The sequence below is a fragment of the Chironomus tepperi genome, unplaced genomic scaffold (genome assembly GCF_022539635.2).
Source record: "Chironomus tepperi strain 1889 unplaced genomic scaffold, CSIRO-AGI_Ctep_v1 contig_7, whole genome shotgun sequence".
Lineage (NCBI taxonomy): Eukaryota > Metazoa > Arthropoda > Insecta > Diptera > Chironomidae > Chironomus > Chironomus tepperi.
Genome location: NW_027226129.1, coordinates 1,515,541 through 1,538,583, shown reverse-complemented (window position 1 = coordinate 1,538,583; position 23,043 = coordinate 1,515,541). Strand labels below are relative to the sequence as shown.

The 23,043-nt window shown below is 33.7% G+C and overlaps 1 protein-coding gene and 1 long non-coding RNA gene across 2 annotated transcripts; both read left to right on the top strand.

The window, feature by feature from the left end:
- Window positions 1–491: 491 nt before the first annotated feature.
- LOC139085953 (neprilysin-2-like) lies at window positions 492–2,423 on the top strand. The gene is made up of 2 exons (XM_070634229.1): window positions 492–933; window positions 1,384–2,423. Exons 1-2 carry the CDS (start codon window positions 492–494, stop codon window positions 2,421–2,423), a joined length of 1,482 nt encoding a protein of 493 aa, XP_070490330.1.
- Window positions 2,424–11,427: 9,004 nt separating this feature from the next.
- LOC139099038 (uncharacterized) lies at window positions 11,428–17,204 on the top strand. Its single transcript, XR_011545267.1, has 2 exons — window positions 11,428–15,953; window positions 17,008–17,204. It is a non-coding gene; the product is annotated as an uncharacterized lncRNA (long non-coding RNA).
- The last annotated feature ends 5,839 nt before the right edge of the window (window positions 17,205–23,043 follow it).

Below are 23,043 nucleotides of genomic sequence, written 5' to 3'. Positions count from 1 at the left end.
GCTCATGATGGTCATGGTAATGGTCATGTGTCGGTCTGGATCTATATGACTTGGAACAACAGTAAATAAGTCGTTACATATCAATGCTAAAGCTTAAGTTCCAACACTAGAATCAAGCAATTTATCATAAGACCTTGAAATTCACTTCTAAACTACAATAAGTAATTAGCACTGCCATCGATAATTTCCTCAACTAAATGTCCAATATTTATGATCAATTGTTCGTATCTAAATCACTTCCTAATCATCACTTTTGTGCTATATAAGTCAATAATTTCAGTGTCTTTTGTATCAGTTTACTTGAAATATTCTCAAAGTATCAAGTCTCAATATCCAAAGTTTACAACCACAACCCAATAATAAAAAAAATCATGAAGATTCTCACCATTTTCACCATAATTCACCTAATTCACTTAAAATTCACCACAGCATATCCAAAAACTCACCAAACTTGCAATTCCGACGAATGTCAAAGCCAGTCCAAATCATTTATGGCCAAAATTAACAAGTCAGTCAATCCATGCGATAACTTTTATGAATTTGCATGCGGCGGTTACCGTGATGTTGGAAGTCCATTGCATGAGATGCAGAACGAAATCAACGACTGGATTGAGAAGCTTGCAATGGAACCAGTCACTGACAAAGACGATAAATTAGTTAAATTAATGAAAATATTTTATCAATCATGTAAGAACAATGTCGGTTCCTTAAATGATTTTATCGAGGACGGAATTGACCTTCGTAGAAGAATCGATCCAAGTGCTGAACATAAGCATGACTTTACATGGGAGGAAGTCATTCACGATCTACAATTTTATCAAAATTCTGATGCCTACCTGTTCAGCATCCGGATGGAATATTTTGATGATCATGTCCGGTTGGTCGTCGATCAGCCAACATTTGAGACAAAAGCTGGATTTTTGGACAGGAACAGTGAGGATGTACAGGAACTTTATAGAAATTTGACAAATTTTTTGGTCAGCGATAACTTTACCCGACCTGACATTGAGGACATGCTGACTAAAGCATTCAAATTTGAGGATAATTTGTTGGAACTTGTGGATTTTGAGTCAGAACCTGAAATTGAGGTTAAGTCCATCGCGGAACTCCAAAATGTCTTTAAATTCATAAATTGGACCAATTTTATGACAAATTTCTTCAACGGAAGTGACTTTATAGACGGGAATTTTAGGTTAGGTGTCAAAAATGACAAAATTTTGACCAAAATTGACGACTTTCTGTCCAAATCCACACCTGATGACATCCTGAACTACTTAATCTACCGACACATTGAGTCAGCATACCTGGCGACTTTATATGAAGGAAGTGATGAGGAACCAACTGAAATTTCATTTTTTAGTTCCAAATCCAATAAATATTCAGGCTGCACAACCTGTCTATGTAAGATGAAGGATAAATTGGACATAGCTGTTGCTGCTGTCTATGCTAGACATGCTGTGGACGAGACAGTCAAGATGGAAATTGCAGACATAATAAATGCCACCAAAAGTCAACTTTTTGACACTTTTGAGGCACAAGATTGGCTGGACAGCAAGACAAAGGAAGCAGCCAAAAAGAAGTTGTCAGCCATGAAGTTCTATGTTGGATATCCAGACATGTTGCTGGATGAGAACTTCCTGTCGACATACTATAAAGATTTAGACACAACAGAGCGTTCCTTGGTCGAAATTTACCGTCAAATTCATATCCACAAATGTGAAGTTGAAAGGAAGCTGCTTGGTGATGTCAGTGACTTGATCAAGGATCTTCTCTTTTTGAAACAGACTGCAGGTTCCATACCTCAAGTAAATGCACTGTATACGCCATATTTTAACACTTTCTTGATCTGTGCTGGCTTCATACAAAGTCAATTGTTCTCAATCGACCGTCCAAAATCGATGAATTATGGCATACTTGGTGCTGTCGTTGGACATGAAATAATGCATGGATATGACAACGAAGGCAGGAAATATGATGAAAATGGACAGCGTAGAAATTGGTGGGTAAAGGAAGACGAAATTAAGTTTATAGAAAAATCAAAATGTTTTGTGGATCAATATGGACGGTATGTGGAACCGAAGACTGGATTGAATGTCAATGGACAGTTGACATTGGGTGAAAATATTGCTGATAATGGTGGAACTTTGTTGGCTTATAAGACATACCAAAAGGAACATAAAATTGACACAATTTTACCAAATGTTGAGTTTACACCAAATCAGCTCTTTTGGATATCAAAGGCTCACTCCTATTGCAGTAATTATGACTATAAATATATGGAAACTCTAATTAAAAGCGATTCACATGCACCGGGAAGATTTCGAGTTATTGGAACTTTGGGAAATTTGAAAGAATTTGGTGATGACTTTCAGTGTCCAGTTGGATCAGGAATGAATAGGCAGAACAAGTGTAAGATTTGGTAAATAATTAATGATGTCTAAATATTAAAAATTGTTAAAATTGTCTGTAAATTGAAAAATACTGAATAAAATTTGAAATCTTAAGAAATTTACTTCATTAGTGAACTTGGCTCAAGTTGACTTGACTCAAGTTGGCTTGACTCAAGTTGACTTGAACCAAATTAGCTTATTAAAGTAGATTGGACAAGTACAATTGATTCGAGCAGATTGGAACAAGTAGACTTGACTAAAGTCAACTTGACTCAAGATGGCTTGACGCAAATAAATAATTCAAAAGTAGATTTGACTAAATAAAACTTGATTCAAGGCGATTTGAATCAAGTACAATAAACTCAAGTAGATTTGACTTAAGCAGATTTTACTTAAGAAAACTTGACTCAAGTAGATTGCACTCAAGTAGAATGGACTCAAAAATGATTTGACCTAAGCAGATTAGATTTAAGAAAACTTGACTTAAGTGGACTTGACTCAAGTAAACTTGGTTCAAGTAGATTGGACTCAAGTAGATTAGACTCAAGTAAATTGGACTCAAGTAGACTAGACTCTAGTAAATTTGACTTGAGCAGATTTGACTTAAGAAAACTTGACTCAAGTATACTTATCTCAAGTTAACTTGACTCAAGTATACTTGTCTCAAGTTGACTTTACCCATGTATACTTGACTAAAGTAGATTTGACTTAAGTTTATTTGACTCAAGTAGACTTGACTTAAAAAAAACTTAATTCAAGAAGACTTGACGCAAGTAGGCTTCACAAAAGTAGACTTGACTTAAATTGATTTGAATCAAATAGATGTTACTCAAGTAAAAAAAAACTCAGGTAGTCTTGACTCAAGGAGAATTAATTAAAGTAGACTTGACTCAAGTAGATTAGACTCAAATAGATTTGACTCAAGTAAATTTAACTAAAGTAGATTGGACTCAAATAGACTGGACTCAAGTAGACTTGACTCAAGTATACTTGATTCAAGTTAGCTTGACTCAAATAGAATTTAATCAAGTTAGCTTGCTTCAAGTAGATTGGACTCAAATAGACGTTATTCAAGCTAGCTTGGCTTAAGCGGACTTGATTCAATTAGACTAAGACTAGACTTGACTTCAAGCTCTGCTAATTGCCACTCAATCTCTTCTAATTAGATAAATTAGCCTTAAAAATCACAAACTCAATCACAAAACAGAAAAAAAACAACAACAAATAAATTTAAATACACAAAAACACTTGAAAATAATGAAAAACCACTCGAAACAAATATTCGCATTATGTTTCAATTTCTCTCTCCCTGCACATTACCCATCCAAATACGTTGTCAGATGCGAAATAAAGAAGTAAGTGAGTAAATGATAGCAAATGTAAACAATGGAAGGCTCATATATCAAAAGAAGAATCGCAGCGCAAAAAAAAAACCTCCGTTTGAATGATTATCCGTCCGCAATAAATTTTGTTGCTTCGTGTGTCCCTTCTCTATGACTTGAAATGGGTGAGAAGATGAGATTGAATGAGGATGAACAAGTTAGGAAGGACTTTTGGGTTGAGGTGGATAAGGCGCATTTTTTAATTTTTAGGTTTGCAATTTTTAGACAAATTGTGGAATGAATTTTGCATTTTTTTTGAAAATAAGTTAATTAAACAAGTAAAAAACCCACTAATAGTAGTGAATAAAGCGCATTTTTTGAACTTTTTTTTTTGAATTTTTTCCAATAACTTGTAGTTTTTACTCTCAGTTTTTCAAACTGTAACAAAATTTGAAATTTTAGTAAATTTTAAGTATGAAAGTCACTTTTAAAATGTGACTAAAGCGCATTTTTTGCTTTTTTTTGTTTATTTTTCAAATTTTTGTAAATTTTCTGGTATTTAAAAATTAAACAAAAACACAAAATTTCAAGAATTTTTCAAGTAAGAAAGTCACTTTCTAAATATGATTAAAGCGCATTTTTCACCAAAAAATTCAAAAAAAATTCACCCAAACTGCCACAATTTCTACCTCACATCCCTCAAATCCTCAACCCCATCCACATCAAGTAAAATAAAAATATGTTATGAATATAATATCATACACAAGGCACTCAACCCGCTGTATAATAGGACGATCCAAGCAACAAAAAAAAGTAATTTAATTTCTTGACATATTACATAACTATATGTGGAAGTATTTTACTACATCATCCATCCATATGGATAGTTAATTATTTCGACATATTCGAGTACGAGTTAGTTTATATAAGAATCGACACACAAAAAAAAAATGGTTATTAAGAGGGGTGAGACAAGGGTACGACTAGTCTATATATGCGATTAGGGGATGAGGAATCAAAATTCATTTATTATCTTGTTTGCTTACATTTGGTATTTTGATTGTTGTGCTATATGTTGCTATTATTATGGTACGGCCAGGTCTGCACAACCTTTTTTATGTTTCGGTCCCCTTTAGCACATCGGTTCCTAAGCCCGTAAACGTCATACGGCTCATGACATCTGTAAAAATTCATCACGTACCGCATCACACAGGTTGACCACCCCTGCCTCATATTAAGGACATCAACTCACTCACACACTCACATAAACGATACATCATTGCTCAAAAAAACTTTCAAGAGGCAGTTTTTGTTGTTATTTTTTGTTATTATTATTGAATAACGAGAGGATAAGCAAATAGTCAGCAGTGCTGGATAAAGTGTCATTACATCTGGTGCAATTTTTATACTTTTTTTGCCCTTTCGAGCTTCTATTTTTATGATCATGCTGTGCTTGTTTTTCTAACAAGTCGGATAAGGAGCATCAAGTGTAATTGAGAGGTTGCAACTTATATGCACGCAGAAATTAGAGACATGCTGGGTTAGGGATGGGAATTGATATGTTGTTGGGATTGTGTTGCAGATTGTCTTAGTTTGGATGTTGGATGGGACTTTGAGGAGGGTTTTTGTTAAAATAGGTTGATTTAGTATTGAATCTAGTTCAAAATTTAATACAAAAATCTAGTCCAAAATTTTTCTAATATAGGACAAAATCTAGTACATTACGATACAATCTAGTCCGTTTTAGTACAAAATCTAATATAAATCTGAATTAAATCTAGTCCAATCTGGTTCAATCTACTACAAAATCTAGTCCAAAATTTAATGCAAATTCTAGTCCAATCAAATCAAAAATTCAGTTCATTCTGGTCAATCTAGTCCAAAATATAGTAAAAAAATCTAGTCCAATTTAGTACAAAAATCTAGTCCAATCTAGAACAAAAGTTTAATCCAATCTGTCCAACCTGGTCCAAAATTTAGTACAAAATCTGGTCTCAAATCTAGTCCAATTTAGAACAAAATCTAGTCCAATCTGATTCAATCTAGTACAAAATCTAGTCCAATTTATTAAAAAAATTTGGTTTCATTGAGTACATTTTGTCGCAAAAATCTAGTCCAATCAAATCAAACTTAATCAAAAATTCAAAAAATGCGCCTTAGCCACCATGAACTCAACTCCAAGTGCCTCCCCAACTTAATCCCTCTCACTTTTTTTATTTTGTTGCCATCACCAAGGGTGAATATAATAATAATAAAAAATTATTTTCATTTGTACCATTTCTCAATGATAATTAATTTACTCAAAAATTCAATTGAAAAATTTTTATGACATTTTGGCACAAGAAATACTTGCTTAATGTCCTGTCTATTATGCCTTGAATGGAAGAATGGAATTGATAATTGAGAGGGATGAATGACCTGTTTCGATACTTGAAAATCGGTGATGATTCAAATTTATGCTGATAATGTTTATTGTTGTTTTCATGAATGGAACTCGTTTGGGTTTTTGAAAATTAATTTTTACTGTCATAATTTTATTTACTGAATTGTTTGGGATCATCTGTGAGGATTTTAATGACTATTGGAGAGCGTTTGATTATTTAATTGCAATAAATGATGATCTAACCTCAAAAATTCTTCATATAACTTCAAAATTCGTATCTTAACCTTAAAATTTCACAATTTAACTTCAAGATTTCATCATACAACCTCAAAATTCAAAATATAACCTCAAAAATCAAATCCAACCTCAAAATTTTAAAATTTAGCCTCAAAATTCGTAATTTGAAATCAAAATTTTATGATTTAACCTCAAAATTCATGATTTAACCTCAAAATTTCATGACTTAACCTCAAAATTTCATGACTTAACCTCAAAATTTGATGATTTAACCTCAAAATTCATGATTTAACCTCAAAATTCATGACTTAACCTCAAAAATTCATGACTTAACCTCAAAATTTGATGATTTAACCTCAAAATTTCATGACTTAACCTCAAAATTTCATGACTTAACCTCAAAATTTCATGACTTAACCTCAAAATTTCATGACTTAACATCAAAATTTTATGATTTAACCTCAAAAATTCACGACATAACCTCAAAATTCTCAATTTAACCTCAAAATTTCACAATCCAACAAACAATCTAACAACATAACCTCAAAAACAGTCCCTAACCTCCAAATGCATCCCCTTCTATCACCCAACTAGTCATTAAACTCATTTAAAAGCATTTTAATTCATATTTTAATAATTAAAAGGATCTGTCTTGTGCTTCTTGTCAATTCCCAGCACGACTTACGTGAGATTTTCATTTTTCAACACCTCAAATTGAGGCTGTAAGGAGGTGGGGTTGATGTGCAGACCTAAATCGTGTGGATGTCAAAATTGGGATTGAAATCAGTCACAAAATTAAGGCGGAAGTCTTCAAAAATCACAAAAAATCTGCTTTATCGACCCAAAAAGCAGCAGTTCCGATTGGCTGTTGCTGCATTTCACTTTACACTGTATTTACGTGCTATACATGACATGTATCTATGCTGCACACTAACACAATCACAAATTTAATACGATTCAACAATATTAAGGCATACGTGTGCATTCTGTGGACATATGGACATGACTTGACACACAAAAATTGATAACAAATAAGAAGAAATTTCGTGATTTTATTTTTGGGATATCCGCGATGACTTGTTTGTGGACCGAAAAACAGTTGCGATGCACTTTTGGAAGTGAATAAAAGTTTTTTTTTTTGTTTTTTTTTGTGACTTTTTTTGGATGGAAAATGTGCGAAATTTTGAGGTTTTTGTTGTGGATTTGTGAAGGAATTGGAAGGAAATAAGGATTTGTGGATGGAATTTAGGAATTGAATTTAATTTAATTTGGATTTGAAATTTCAAATTGAATCATATTTCAATTAGTTTAAGGAATTTTAAATAATTAAATTGAAAATTTTAATTTTTTTTTAAATTTAAAAAATGATTAAAAATTTAAAAAAAAATTGAAATAAATTTGAAATAAATTTTAAAAAAATTTTTGAAAAATTTGAAATAAAGTTTAAAAAATTCAAAGGAATTTAAAAAAATTTGGAATCAATTTTAAAATAGTTGAAATTAATTTAAAAAACAAATTGAAAACAAATTAAAAAAATTTCCAAAAAATTCAAAAAAAATAAAAATTTAAAAATTTAAAATTTAGTTTCAAAATTATTATCGAGTTTTTTAAAATACAAATTAATAAATTCTATTAAAAATTGATTTCAATTTTATTTTTTTATTTGAAAAATTTAAAAATTCAAAAAGTTTTAATAATTTTAATTTCAAGAAATTATTATTAAATTTATTGTATTTTGTTAAATTTTTAAAAATAAATTTCTAAAATTTAATTTTTTGTATAAATGTAAAATTTTTTAAAATTTTTAAAGAAAAAATATTTTAAATTTTTAAAATTCTTTTGCATTTTTTTAAAATTTGATTTTTTTTTTAAATTTTAATTTTTTTTGAAATTTTTATTTTAACTTTTAAATTTTTAATATAAAAAAAAAAAATTTGTAAAAAACTCAAAATTTTTTTCCGATAATTTATAAAAATTCAATCAAAAACAATTAAAATTTGAATAAAAAACTCAAAAAAATTCAAATTCCATTCAACTTCCATTCCATCCTCAACATCCAACCATCCCAGTCTCCAGTCTCATCCTAAGCACACAGCACCACCACGAACAATAAACCTTAATTCGATAATAATCATTCCATATGGCATTGAAATTCTAGAACTTCACAGCCTACATACTTCACGTCCCATATTTTTGGCCAAATTATCAGCATCAATGACATTATTGCCGTGAGCTACTTTTACAGCTGCCGCAAAATTTTTCCTCGTCCTGTGAATTTTCATTTTTCTTTTTTTGTTGTTGTGCTGGAAAATGAATGGAAAATTTTCATATTTTTAAATCGTTTTATTGAACAATGAGTGAAATGAGGATGACTAGTCGATGGATGTGGATGGGGGTTCAGGTGGTGGAAAATTCGGAAAAACTTGAGGAAAAATCGGGAAAAATCTGGAAAAATTTAGAAAAAAAATTTGCAAATTTTTAAAAAAATTTAGGGAAAATTTACAAAATTTCTAGATTTTTTTTGGAAAATTTAGGAAAATTCTGGAAAAATCTGGAAAATTTTGGAAAATTCGGAACTTTTCTATGAAATTCATAAAAAATTCAGCAAGGCTTTATTAAAAAAATTACAAAAGTCCTCGCGTTATTGATCGAGGGACTTAAGCGCATTTTTGTTCCAGCGATCAGTAATTGATTAATAAGAAGTGACTTAAGCTCAAAAACAAGATCCAGTAAGATCCAGGTCACTTCCAGACCTAAAACACAAGATCCAGTAAGATCCAGGTCACTTTCAGACCTAAAAACCAAGATCCATATAAAACTTACACAAATTTAAGAACTTCATCATTTAACGGATTTTCATAATTCAAACCTCATAACGGTCAAAAAAAATTCAAACATTGTTCAGTAAACACTGTAAAAACATCGACAAACATTGAAAAACACTGTAAAACAATGAAAAAACGTGTTGATGTTTTTGTTGTTGTTGTATATGAAAATGAAAAACTGTTAATAATAGTATTTATGCGTTGATTTGAAACTTTTAAATGCATTTGCCCGCAATAAAACAACAGTACGGAGCTAATAAAACAAACCAAAGATCTCTACGATGTCTGGTTTTCGAGATCTCGATACCCAGCCGAACAAAGTGCTTGAATAAGCTACCTTTTTGAAAAAAATTTCAAAAATTCGCTAAAAATTGAGGAAATTTAACAAAAAACTCGGAAAAATCGAAGAAAATTGATGAAAATTTCGGAAAATTTGACGAAAAACTCGGAAAATGTATGGAAAACTTCGGAAAAATCAAAAAAAAAAATTTTAAAATTTAAAAATATCTAGAATTATTTAGAAAATACTTTGAAAATTTTTGGAAAAACCCGGAAAACTTCGGAAAAATACGGAATATCTTAAACATATTTATGAGAATCATATGAATATTCAGGAAAATATTACGAAATTTAATGAAAATTTAAGAAAAATTGTCGATAAACCCGGTTAATGCATGGAAAATGCATGGAAAATGCATGGAAAACTCAATGAAAAACTCCACACTTCCTCACTGTCCATCCCCCAAAAAAAAACCCAAAACTATTTCCACATCCAAAAAAAAGTCATTTTCCGTTCATCTCCACAACACAGCACAAAACACAACACAATTGGAATCGATGCTATTGTCCGTCTATTCATCGCAGCTTCACATTATTGATGCATTCACATAAAGATGGACTAAACGCGATAAGCGGAATCATTATAGCTTCCGGAGCTGTTTTTCGCACAAATTATGGGAAAAAAAATTTTTATGAAAATTTTAAAGTTGCTGTGCCTGAATATTCAGACATGAACCAGTCAATGCCATCCTTCCTCATTATCTTATCGATGGACATCCATCAGTAATTCGTCCTTGCCTGATTCAGACTCACAATCAGTCATAAAAAATCACTTGCATCACACAAACCTGATCCGATTATGTGTTCACGTGTCTGTCGATGCTCACTTCTCCTTTATTGTCGGCATTTATGTGACGTCGATCCCTTTAAATAACAAAAAGGTCACAAATGTAGCATTTGTTGTTCCTTCATATGATGCGTCGACCCTTTTTGTTACTTTAATGTGCTACTTATATGCTGCATATACATGCTGGATGTAAGTATGGATTTATTAGGGATGAAAATCGAATTATCTTATGTGAAGGCACCTGAACCTCAAAATTTCTAGTGTGAAGGCACCTGAACCTCAATAATTCTAGTGTGAAGGCACCTGAACCTCAAAAATTCTAGTGTGAAGGCACCTGAACCTCAAAAATTCTTGTGTGAAGGCACCTGAACCTCAAATTTCTAGTGTGAAGGAACCTGAACCTCAATAATTCCAGTGTGAAGGCACCTGAACCTCAATAATTCTAGTGTGAAGGCACCTGAACCTCAATAATTCTAGTGTGAAGGCACCTGAACCTCAATAATTCTAGTGTGAAGGCACCTGAACCTCAATAATTCTAGTGTCAAGGCACCTGAACCTCAAAAATTTTAGTGTGGAGGCACCTGAACCTCAAAAATTCTAGTGTGAAGGCACCTGAACCTCAAAAATTCTATTGTGAAGGCACCTGAACCTCAAATTTCTAGTGTGAAGGCACCTGAACCTCAAAAATTCTCAAATTTGTCATAAATTAGCAATCAGCTGAAACTCATTGGGTAGTTCCAAAAGTAGTCATAATTATTCACATGATCTGATGTAATCAGCGCAATATGAGAAGCTTTAAAAGAGATAAAAAATTATGAAAAATGAGTCACAGAAAGTCACGATTTATAGCCAAGTAGCAAACTGCTTCGGTGTCAAGTTTCAATTAAGGCAGCAATAGGAAAAATTACTGCATATGCAATTGTAATAAAAAAGAAATTTGAAAATTGTTAGGGAAGGGATGAGAAGCTAACAATGGAAATAGATAGACATGAGGGGTGCATAATTGATATCTAATTAAAGGAACTATATTCTGAAGTGCTTGACTAGCTTTTTGATGCATTTTAATGCTATATTTACAAAGGATAATGAAATATTTTGATAGTAAATGAGGATGTACATTAGAAATGGTTAGGATTAGTGAAAAAAATTCAGCTTGTGCGTCATATTTTGGGAACACATTAATGTCTTCTTCGAATATGATGCATGGCAGTAATTTAACCTCAAAATTCAGCAATTTAACCTTAAAATTGGCAATATAACCTCAAGATTTGGTAACTTAACCTCAAAATTTGACATTTTAACCTCAAAATTGGACAAAATAACCTCAAAATTGACAAAATAACCTCAAAATGTGCATCATAACATCAAATATAGTCAAATTAACCTCAAAATTGAATAGCATAACCTCAAAATTTGGAAACCTAACCTAAAAAATTACAACATAACCTCAAAATTTCGCAACTAACCTCAAAAGTGGGAACTAAACCTCAAACTTTGGCAACTTAACCTCAAAAATTAACAATTTAACCTCAAATTTGGAAAAAATAACCTCAAAATTAACAACATGACCTCAAAATTTGGCAACCTAATCTCTAAAATTGACAAAATAATCTCAAAATAGACAACCTAACCTCAAAATTTTCCAACTTAACCTCAAAATTGTCCCTAAAAGTCACAACTATCCTCACAGCCGTAAATTTGTCGATGCACTTTATTAAATTGCTTTATTTTCATCATCAAAACAAACCATAAACGCAAGCCGTGCCCAAAGAGGCATAAATTAACACCAAAAGACAACCGTCATATGAACAATTAGCATAAATGTGCTGATAAGAAGCCTCAAAATGTTCCTTCATACTGACCATAAATTTAATTACAATTTTATAACATTTCTGACACAAATTGAAATTAACATAAAATGTTAGGAGGCTTGTTGACATAATTAAGTAATTTTTTGGTTCGTGGATAATGAGGAGTTGTGGACGTGAGATTTGGATTGTTAGATAAGCGGAACTGCTGGTAATTACGGGTGAATTGAGAAGGGATATGAGAACTGTTAAGTTGTCATGTAGATGATTTTTCATTTTTTAATGGAATTGAATGTTTACCTCAAAATTGGGCAACATAACCTCAAAATTCAGGAATTTAACCTCAAAATTCAGGAACTTAACCTCAAAATTCAGGAAGTTAACCTCAAAATTGAGGAACTCAACCTCAAAATTGAGGAACTTAACCTCAAAAGTTAGGAAAATAACCTCAAAATTCAGGAAATTAACCTTAAAATTGAGGAACTTAACCTCAAAATTGAGGAACTTAACCTCAAAATTTAGGAAAATAACCTCAAAATTCAGGAAATTAACCTTAAAATTGAGGAACTTAACCTCAAAATTGAGGAACTTAACCTCAAAATTTAGGAAAATAACCTCAAAATTCAGGAAATTAACCTTAAAATTCAGGAACTTAACCTCAAAATTCAGGAAGTTAACCTCAAAATTGAGGAACTCAACCTCAAAATTGAGGAACTTAACCTCAAAAGTTAGGAAAATAACCTCAAAATTCAGGAAATTAACCTTAAAATTGAGGAACTTAACCTCAAAATTGAGGAACTTAACCTCAAAATTTAGGAAAATAACCTCAAAATTCAGGAAATTAACCTTAAAATTGAGGAACTTAACCTCAAAATTGAGGAACTTAACCTCAAAATTTAGGAAAATAACCTCAAAATTCAGGAATTTAACCTCAAAATTCAGGAACTTAACCTCAAAATTCAGGAAGTTAACCTCAAAATTGAGGAACTCAACCTCAAAATTGAGGAACTTAACCTCAAAAGTTAGGAAAATAACCTCAAAATTCAGGAAATTAACCTTAAAATTGAGGAACTTAACCTCAAAATTGAGGAACTTAACCTCAAAATTTAGGAATATAACCTCAAAATTCAGGAAATTAACCTCAAAATTCAGGAACTTAACCTCAAAATTGAGGAACTTAACCTCAAAATTTAGGAACTTAACCTCAAAATTCATGAATTTAACCTCAAAATTCAGGAATTTAACCTCAAAATTGAGTAACTCAACCTCTAAATTCAGGAACTTAACCTCAAAATTTAGGAAATTAACCTCAAAATTCAGGAATTTAACCTTAAAATTCAGGAATTTAACCTCAAAATTCTGGTTCTTTTACTGTCCAATAATTGAATTATTTCTACAATTATTTCCCTTATTCCAGTTCCAAACTCAATCGTTGAATCCAATTTACTCTCACATTTGACCATATAAGCTGCACTATACCCTCCATACCCCTACACTTGCTCACTCCTCAGCCTTCATTCATCATTAATTCATATCAAAATTTTATTATCTTAATCCTTCAGTCTAATCATCAAACAACAAAAAATCTGATTATTATCAATTCCACTTTTAATGCCCATTTAAATGAGATTTGCACATTCAATTGTTAAATGCCACGTGTCGTGACATTCAGCCTTACTGTTTGTGCCTTTTATTTGCACTTGATTGAAATTAAAAAAATATAGGAAAAGGAAATTGATGAACAATTTAGGGGAATGAGGATGTAAATTAGGTTAGAATGCTCATTCGAAGAACTAGAGCTGCATAGTTGGAACTTAATGAGAATTTTGAGGTTATAAAGGAAATTTTGAGGTTAAGTTCCTGTATTTTGAGGTTAAGTTCCTGATTTTTGTGGTTAAGATCCAGAATTTTGAGGTTAAGTTCCTAAATTTTGAGGTTATGTTCCTGAATTTTGAGGTTAAGTTCCTGAATTTTGAGGTTAACTTCCTGATTTTTGAGGTTATGTTCCTGAATTTTAAGGTTAAATTTTTAAATTTTGAGGTTAAGTTCCTGTATTTTGAGGTTAAATTCCAGAATTTTAAGGTTATGTTCCTAAATTTTGAGGTTATAATTCCCAACTTTAAGGTTATGTTCCTCAATTTTTTCCCATCACAAAGCACATTTAATGCTAATCTTCCTCAAGAAATTCTTCATTACATCCACCCGTCCCGACAACATCCATCCTTATTATTATTTCCTATTATATTACACAGTTAGGTAAACATTATGAAAACCACGTGTCGATCTGTTTGTATTTATGATTTTTCATGTCTTTATTTCCATCTCCCCCATTTAATTTTTTTTGCTGTTGCCGCTGCCGTTGCCGGTCGTACATTAAATGTTTGCATTTGCTTCATTATACACTGTTGTTCCTGTAAATTGCATTTATGTTAACATTTTTATATGTTTGTCTTGCATTTTTCATGATTTTTTGTTCCTCCTTTTTCACTTCTTTTATTGTTTGCCGGGTTTAATGTTCGATGGCGGGATAAAAATTGTTTTTTATTTTTTTCTACTGCATAATTTACTCTTTCTCATATGGCATGTGTGCATGTGTGTGTGTGTGCATTGCTATTATTTTATTTATTTATTTATTTATTTACTGTGTACTTCATTGTTGTTGCTGGATGTTTGTTCTTAATTGAAATCCAAGTTACTTGTTGTATTGTTGCTGGAGTAAGTTGTGTATTTTATGCCAAGTCACAAAGACACTAAGACACCAAGACACAGAGACACCAAGTCACCATGACACAAAGACACCATGACACCAAGTCACAAAGACACCAAGACACCAAGACACCAAGTCACAAAGACACCAAGACACCAAGCCACAGAGACACAGAGACACAGAATCACAGAGACATAAAGACACCAAGTCACAAAGACACCAAGTCACAAAGACACCAAGTCACAAAGACACCAAGACACCATGACACAAAGACACCAAGACACCATGACACAAAGACACCAAGACACCAAGATACCAAGACACCAAGCCACATAGACATAAAGACACCAAGACACCATGACACAAAGACACCAAGACACCAAGATACCAAGACACCAAGCCACATAGACATAAAGACAACAAGACACCAAGTCACAAAGACACTAAGACACAAAGACACAAAGTCACAAAGACACAAAGACACAAAGACACCAAGACACTCACCAGTATTCCCAAATTTAACCAGCAACAATGAAACTCATCCTAAATGTTTCCATCCCTTTCAACTTGTAATGTTGTTCATTTCATGCTTCACATGTTGAATTTAATTAATACAATATTGAGTAAGGGCCTTTACTTGTGCTAAATTTGATAATATCTTGGCAAATAGATTACTGTAAATTGTGTTAGGTCATGTGAATTTTGATGACTCAAGGTTCGTCTGACTTAGAGGAACTGGAATAGACAGGCATCCAAAAGGAACATGGAGTCTGGACTCCAAAATTGAGCCATTCAGACTGAATGGACTAGTCCAGGGTTGCCTAACCTGTGTGCCGTGACACTCCGTCATACAATTGATCCATACTATGGCCAGATACAGTCCGTTCAAGGCTGCATGTCTTCAATATTGGACGACACAGAGGTACAGGACATGATGATCCGGGTTCATCACTCAAGATACCCAATAACTCCATCCATAGACATTCTGCTGACTTTTTCCATATAATCTCTACTATTCATACATGCACGTACGATGATGTCTCCAATGTGATGTCATTTATGCTGACAATGTCAAAATAGACGACAGTAAGCTTTAGTCACAAACGACAATTTTTTTTGTTGATTTTCAGTATGCATATTGGACATCCACTAAAGGTAGCAAATAATGGATATTTTTTTATTGTTATTTGATGCTTGAATTGGTTTCATTGGGCGATTATGGATTGTGGATGCTGAGATCAATCTCAAATCTGGCACCAGGCTGGTGTGACTCTAGCATGGTGTCGGATTTAAGCACCAAATCCAGGTCAATGTCTGAATCAGGTCGGTCTAAAGCTGGAATGGGGTTGAGTCAAGGATGTTGGATAGGCGCATGGGGTTGAGTCAAGGATGTTGGATAGGCGCATGGGGTTGAGTCAAGAATGTTGGATATGCGCATGGGGTTGACTCAAGGATGTTGGATAGGCGCATGGGGTTGACTCAAGGATGTTGGATAGGCGCATGGGGTTGACTCAAGGATGTTGGATAGGCGGATGGGGTTGAGTCAAGTATGTTGGATAGGCGCATGGGGTTGAGTCAAGGATGTTGAATAGGCGCATGGGGTTGAGTCAAGGATGTTGGATAGGCGCATGGGGTTGAGTCAAGGAAATTGGAAAGGCGCATGGGGTTGAGTCAAGGATGTTGGATAGGCGCATGGGGTTGAGTCAAGAATGTTGGATATGCGCATGGGGTTGACTCAAGGATGTTGGATATGCGCATGGGGTTGAGTCAAGGAAGTTGGATAGGCGCATGGGGTTGAGTCAAGGATGTTGGATAGGCGCATGGGGTTGACTCAAGGATGTTGGATAGGCGCATGGGGTTGAGTCAAGTATGTTGGATAGGCGCATGGGGTTGAGTCAAGGATGTTGAATAGGCGCATGGGGTTGAGTCAAGGATGTTGGATAGGCGCATGGGGTTGAGTCAAGGAAATTGGAAAGGCGCATGGGGTTGAGTCAAGGATGTTGGATAGGCGCATGGGGTTGAGTCAAGAATGTTGGATATGCGCATGGGGTTGACTCAAGGATGTTGGATATGCGCATGGGGTTGAGTCAAGGATGTTGGATAGGCGCATTTGGTTGACCCTCAATTCCACTTCCTTAATTCCTTAAAATCATCAAAATAAGCAGCAACAATCCACATATGCAGCACAAAGAACAAATTTCATCCACAGATTTACACAAAAAAATCCATTAAGCAACAAAAGTCTGCAGCAAAGAACAACAAAAAAAATTCCATCTAAATCTTACCCGTAAAGTCACATAAAATCCTATTCGGCATTGGAACCGACTTTTTTTTTGTATGTAATTTGTTATGTTAAACCACAACACTAATACTATAAGATAAATAAATCATTATCATGGAGTTAAAGTCGCAACTTTACTTTTTTTTTTTTTGGTATTTATTCGATGCCATCCCTAACATCCATTTGCAGCACATAGATACATACAGTTTCAGGATCATCACAACTTTTTAATGTGATTTTTTTTTGTTGGAAAAAATGACTTTTTTGGTAATTTCATTTTGATTGGCTGGGTGACTGGGTATAAGACTGACTGGCTGATTGAGTGACTGGATGACTCGCTGGGTGATTGGATGACTGAATGGCTGACTAAGTAGTTGACTGGCTGGGAGGTAGACCCAGACAGGGTGACTGAGTTACTAGGTGGATTGGTGACTGGTCGACTGACTGAGTGACTAACTGGGTGACTGGTTGTCTGGATGATCAGCTGGGTTGCATGGCTGGGTGACTGGATAACTGGCTGAGTAGCTGGGTTGCTGGATGGTTGACTTGGTGACTGACTGGATGCCAGGTTGACCAATTTAGTTGCTGGTTGACTGAACGGCTCGCTGGGTAACTTGGTGACTGGTTGATTGCATGGCTGGATGGTTGACTAACTGGGTGACTGGCTGGATAGCTGACTGGCTGGTCAGCTGGTTTGCATGGCAGGATGACTGGTTTGCGGATTAGCTGGGTGAGTGGCTGGGTGGATGGTTTGCTGGTTAACTGGATACGTGAGTGCCAGGCTGGCTGGATGACTAGGATGATGGCTGATTGTCTGAATGATTAATATTCTGAATGACTAGTTGACAGGCTGGCTGGGTTGCTGGGTGTCTTGATTGTCAGCTGGGTTGCATGGTTGGGTGACTAAATCTCAGGCTGACTATCTGACTGTCCGACTGGCTGAGTTGCTAGGTGGATTGGTGGCTGAATCGCTGTCTAGCTAGTCGACTGACTGGGAGGCTGACTGACTCACAGGGTTACTGGGTGACTGGCTGATGGACTGGGTGATTAACTGGCTGATTGTGTGACTGAGTGACTGGATGGCTGACTAAGTAGCTGAATGACTAACTGGACAACTAAATAGATGACTAGCTATAAGAAGCATATAATTGAATTACCCAATGTGTTTCATGAGCTATAATTTGAATATTTTTTGACCGTTAAATTTCAAAAAATAAAAATCGTCCGTTATTTTTTTCATGCAATTTTTATCTTGAATTCTACTGATTTGCATATACTTTTCATACCGAAAGCTGATAGCTGAACAAAAAAAAATGCGCTTTAGTCACTCAAGTATTTTAAACATTTTTTTAATATTATTTTCTCCTGTATTCAGCCTCATATGTGTAAGCCGAAATGAATCAACAGTATAATTTGTATGGTGTAAGTTCACATGTGGTTAATGTATCAATGGATTATGCTGCATTCGATACTTTAGGCAGGGATTTCTTTTTTTTTTATTCATGTGTGGAATAAAAATTATGAAAATTAATGAAATTTTTTGTTTAATTTTTTTCAATTTTTTTTTTTTGCAGATATTTCAGGTTGTTGTGGATGTATTTCGATTAATCGGTCTAAAATTCGGTCCTAGTCCGGCATGATTCAAGTTTTGGCTTATTAAGTCACTGCATACAGTCACTGTGATTCTTATTGTTGCTCATATTTGTCCAGAATTGGCAATTGACTGACTTTAGTCATTTTTTTGTCTTTTTACAGTCGACAGTCAGTGACTAGATGCAATAATTGTGTCTCTGTGTCTCTGTGTCTCTTTGTCTTTTGTGTCTCTGTGTCTCTGTGTCTCTGTGTCTCTGTGTCTCTGTGTCTTTGTGTCCCTGTGTCTCTGTGTCTGTGTCTGTGTCTGTGTCATTACACATTAAATCCAAATCTGCCGTTAAACTCATCAAAACCATAAAAACAAGCACAGAAAGTGCATCAACATTTAATTCCAATAACAGAACACGAAAAACAGACAAGAAGGTACAAAAACAGTAGTTAATGAATATTTTATGACATCTTATCCGGCAATTGTCTTCAACCTTTTTTTTCTTATTTTTTCTCATCTCATTGTTCGTTCCTTTTGATCTTTTACGTTATTCAATTGCTTGTTTTATTCTCATTTTCTTACCTCCTTTTTTTTTATATCCACATCCATTCGGAATTCCGAATCGTCAATCTGTTTTTGGACATGAAAACATATAAAGTCAAACAAATTTTTTGCTGTTTGCCAACTTCTGTCAACTTACGAATGCATGAAAATGATGAATTATTAGGAAATGTTAAAGATGCCAGCGGGAGACCTACACGAGCGATATTTTTTTTATTTTTTATGTTTTTCAATTGAATTTTACATTTTTGTGCGGAATTGATTCTTGTAAAAATTGTTGGAGTTCTTGTCGTTGCTTTTGGGGCAAGGGATAGGCAGTTGTGTCTCCCGAAATTTTGACTTTTTAAAATTTGCCGTGCGCAATATTTTGGGAACCAGTTTACTGTCTCTACTGAATATGACGCACATTTGATATTTTTTCAATGATTTTTGAATAATTTTGACTTTTAAGAAGTTGCCGTGCGCCATATTCTGGGAACTAATTTACTGTTTCTACTAAATATGACGCACATTTGATATTTTTCATAATTTTTCGGGAATTTTGACTTTTTTAAATTTGCTGTGCGCAATATTTTGGGAACTAGTTTACTGTCTCTGCTGAATATGACGCACGTTTGAATTTTTCAATGATTTTTCAGTAATTTTAACTTTTTAAAATTTGCCGTGCGCCATATTTTAGGAACTAGTTTACTGTCTCTCCTGAATATGAATTTTTCAATGATTTTTCAGGAATTTTAACTTTTTAAAATTTGCCGTGCGCCATATTTTAGGAGCTAGTTTACTGTCTCTCCTGAATATGACGCACGTTTGAATTTTTCAATGATTTTTCAGGAATTTTAACCTTTTAAAATTTGCCGTGCGCCATATTTTGGGAACTAGTTTACTGTCTCACCTAAATATGACACACGTTTGATTTTTTTCAGGAATTTTAAAGAATTTTGACTTTTTAGAAGTTGCCGTGTGCAATATTTTGGGAACTAGTTTACTGTCTCTCCTGAATATGACGCATATGTTATATTTAAGTAGTGTCCACCCCTAGCCCCAATAAACCCATCAAAAACGTCAATTAATTACCAACAATCATCAACAATTCCAACAAGACACACAAAATATCAACAAATAAAATAAATGTTAAGTTCATTGTCTTTGTCACGTGATAATTACAGCATACAGCATTGAGAGAATCTAAAAGTTGAGAAAGAACAGAAAATAAAAATTTCCTCGTATCAAGATTGATGGCGTCTACAAATGCATGCTTCTTAGTAATGAACAAAACTATTAAAGGAACTTCCACGAACAGCTCTTTAAAGACATAACGACATCGGTCGATAGTTGGATGTAAAAATGGGGAGTGGATTAACGGAACTAATTGCTTTCATTCATGCATTAATTATAACATGTGAATGTGGAAAAATTTATTGTGGAAATTTTTTTTTTTTGTTGTGAAAATGAGAGGAAAAGTTGAGACGGAAAATGGGAAAAATTTTTTTGCTTGGTAAGGTAAATTTGATGACTGAATAAGAAGTAGAAGCAATAAATTTTCCACTCAAGTTGAGCGAATTTTCCACTCAAGTTGACTGAATTTTCCAATCAAGTTGACTGAGTTTTCTATTCGAATTGAAGGAATTTTCCAATCAAGTTGACGGAATTTTCCAGTCAAGTTCACTGGGTTTACTATTCAAATTGAAGGAATTTTCCAATCAAGTTGACTGAATTTTGTCAAGTTGGATGAATTTTCCAATCAAGTTAACTGGATTTTCCTCTCAAGTTGACTTAATTTTCCACTTAAGTTGACGGAATTTTCCAATCAAGTTGACTAAATTTTCCACTCAAGTTGAGTGAATGTTCCACTCAAGTTAAGTAAATTTTCCACTCAAGTTAAGTAAATTTTCCAATCAATTTTAGTGAATTTTCCAATCAATTTTACTGAATTTTCCACTCAAGGTAAATGAATTTTCCAATCAAGTCAAGTGAATTTTCCGTTCAAGTTGAGTGAATTTTCCTCTCAAGTTGACTGAGTTTTCTATTCAAGTTGACAAAATTTTTCACTCAATTTGACAAGACTGAATTTTGTCATGTTGGATGAATTTTCCAATCAAGTTAACTGAATTTTCTTCTCAAGTTGACTGAATTTTCCAATCAAGTTGATTGAATTTTCCATTCAAGTTGAATTGATTTCCCATTGAAATTAACTTAATTTTCCACTCAAGTTGACTGAGTTTTCCACTCAAGTTGACTAAATTTTCCAATCAAGTTGATTGCAAGTCGAATTAAAATTACCCAAAATTGACTTCCTTAACTCCTTTAAAGACCATAACATTGACACTTTAACTCTCCATCCAACTAACCCACAAATAAATATTTCAACAAAAATGTCCACAGTTCATGCAACAAAGCCGTAGCACACTCAAGAGACGGTGTAGAGGCCATACAGACATGAACACCAAAAAAAAAGTCCCAAAAATAGCACATGGTCATCAGATATTATCATCATTGAATTTCCCCATGAGACCCATCTTAACCGTATGAGAATCTCCATCCAGATGTAGTCCGTTGACCATCTGCCTACACACTCGTGAGACTTATGATTACAGGCACATAAAAAACTGTTGCTGCATCGCTATCAATTCAGTGTATTCGTTTAAAATGACTTAATAACATCAAGATTGAGGAATCCGATTAATTTAATTAATTTTAACACAGGTTGCCGCGAGGTTCTTTTTTTTGTTGTTGTTGTTGTTGTTGCTGCTTCTGTTGCATTTCTTGTTCCTGCAACATTTTCATTTTTTTTTTTTTTTTTGTGTTTATCATCAATCGTCGATGTTTTTATTTTCACGTGAAATGAATTACAATTTAATTCATGGAAAATAATAAGAAGATATCGAAGATGGAAGAGGAGAACAAGTAAGAAAATTATTGAAGTTGAGGTGGATAAGGCGCATTTTTATTAGGATTGTAAGAGTTGGAGGATGGACAACTTAGGTGATAATGTTTGTCACTTTAACCAACGGGAACGGAACTTGAAAATTTATTCGAATTTATTCGCATGTATTTGTATGTATTCTCATGCATCCGCATGTACATAGTTCAGTTCCTTTTCAAAGTCCGGAGCTTGAAAACTCATCCGAATTTATTCTCATGCATCCGCATGTACCCGCATTTATGAACAAATTCCATTTCTTTTGAGAGTCCGGAACTTGAAAATTCATCCGTATGGATTCGCATCGATTCGCATGTACCCGCATTTGTGAAGAATTTCTATTCTTTTGAGAATCTGGAGCTTGAAAACTCATCCGCATGAATTCGCATTATCCGCATGTATTCGCACTCTTTCGCATGTATACGCATTTTTGTCACTTTCAATGTCATTTGTCATCTGCGTTGTCTGCTTCCCCCTCCCTTTTACAAACTAGATTCATATAAAAATAGTGATTAAGTGTATTAATAATGATTAATTATGACTTTAATTTGTAAATGAGAATAATCATAATATTTGAAGTCATACAAAATGCGCCTTCCGTCGATGACGTATACAGCGGCTCACATGGGAAGTTCGGATAGACCGTCTTAAGCCGGATCTATCATTCGAGAACACCTATCAATTCGGAATACAGTATAACATTGATAACCTTCAACATATAACACATATAACACACACATTGATATCACTTTGTGATCTCTGCATCATCTCTTAATACTTTTCGTTGTATCACAACACAGAATAGATTAAGGTATGGATGACCATCTGCTGTATTATACAGCAGAAATGCTGTTGTGTCTCAAAGCCATTAAATTTCCCCAAAATTCTCTTGTCATCCTAG

Coding starts and splice junctions, on each gene's coding strand:
- LOC139085953 (XM_070634229.1), top strand. CDS start 492: ATGGCCAAAATTAACAAGTCAGTCAATCCATGCGATAACTTTTATGAA. Junction 934..1,383: donor TGGATTTTTGGACAGGAACA/GTGAGGATGTAC, acceptor ATAAATATTCAG/GCTGCACAACCTGTCTATGT.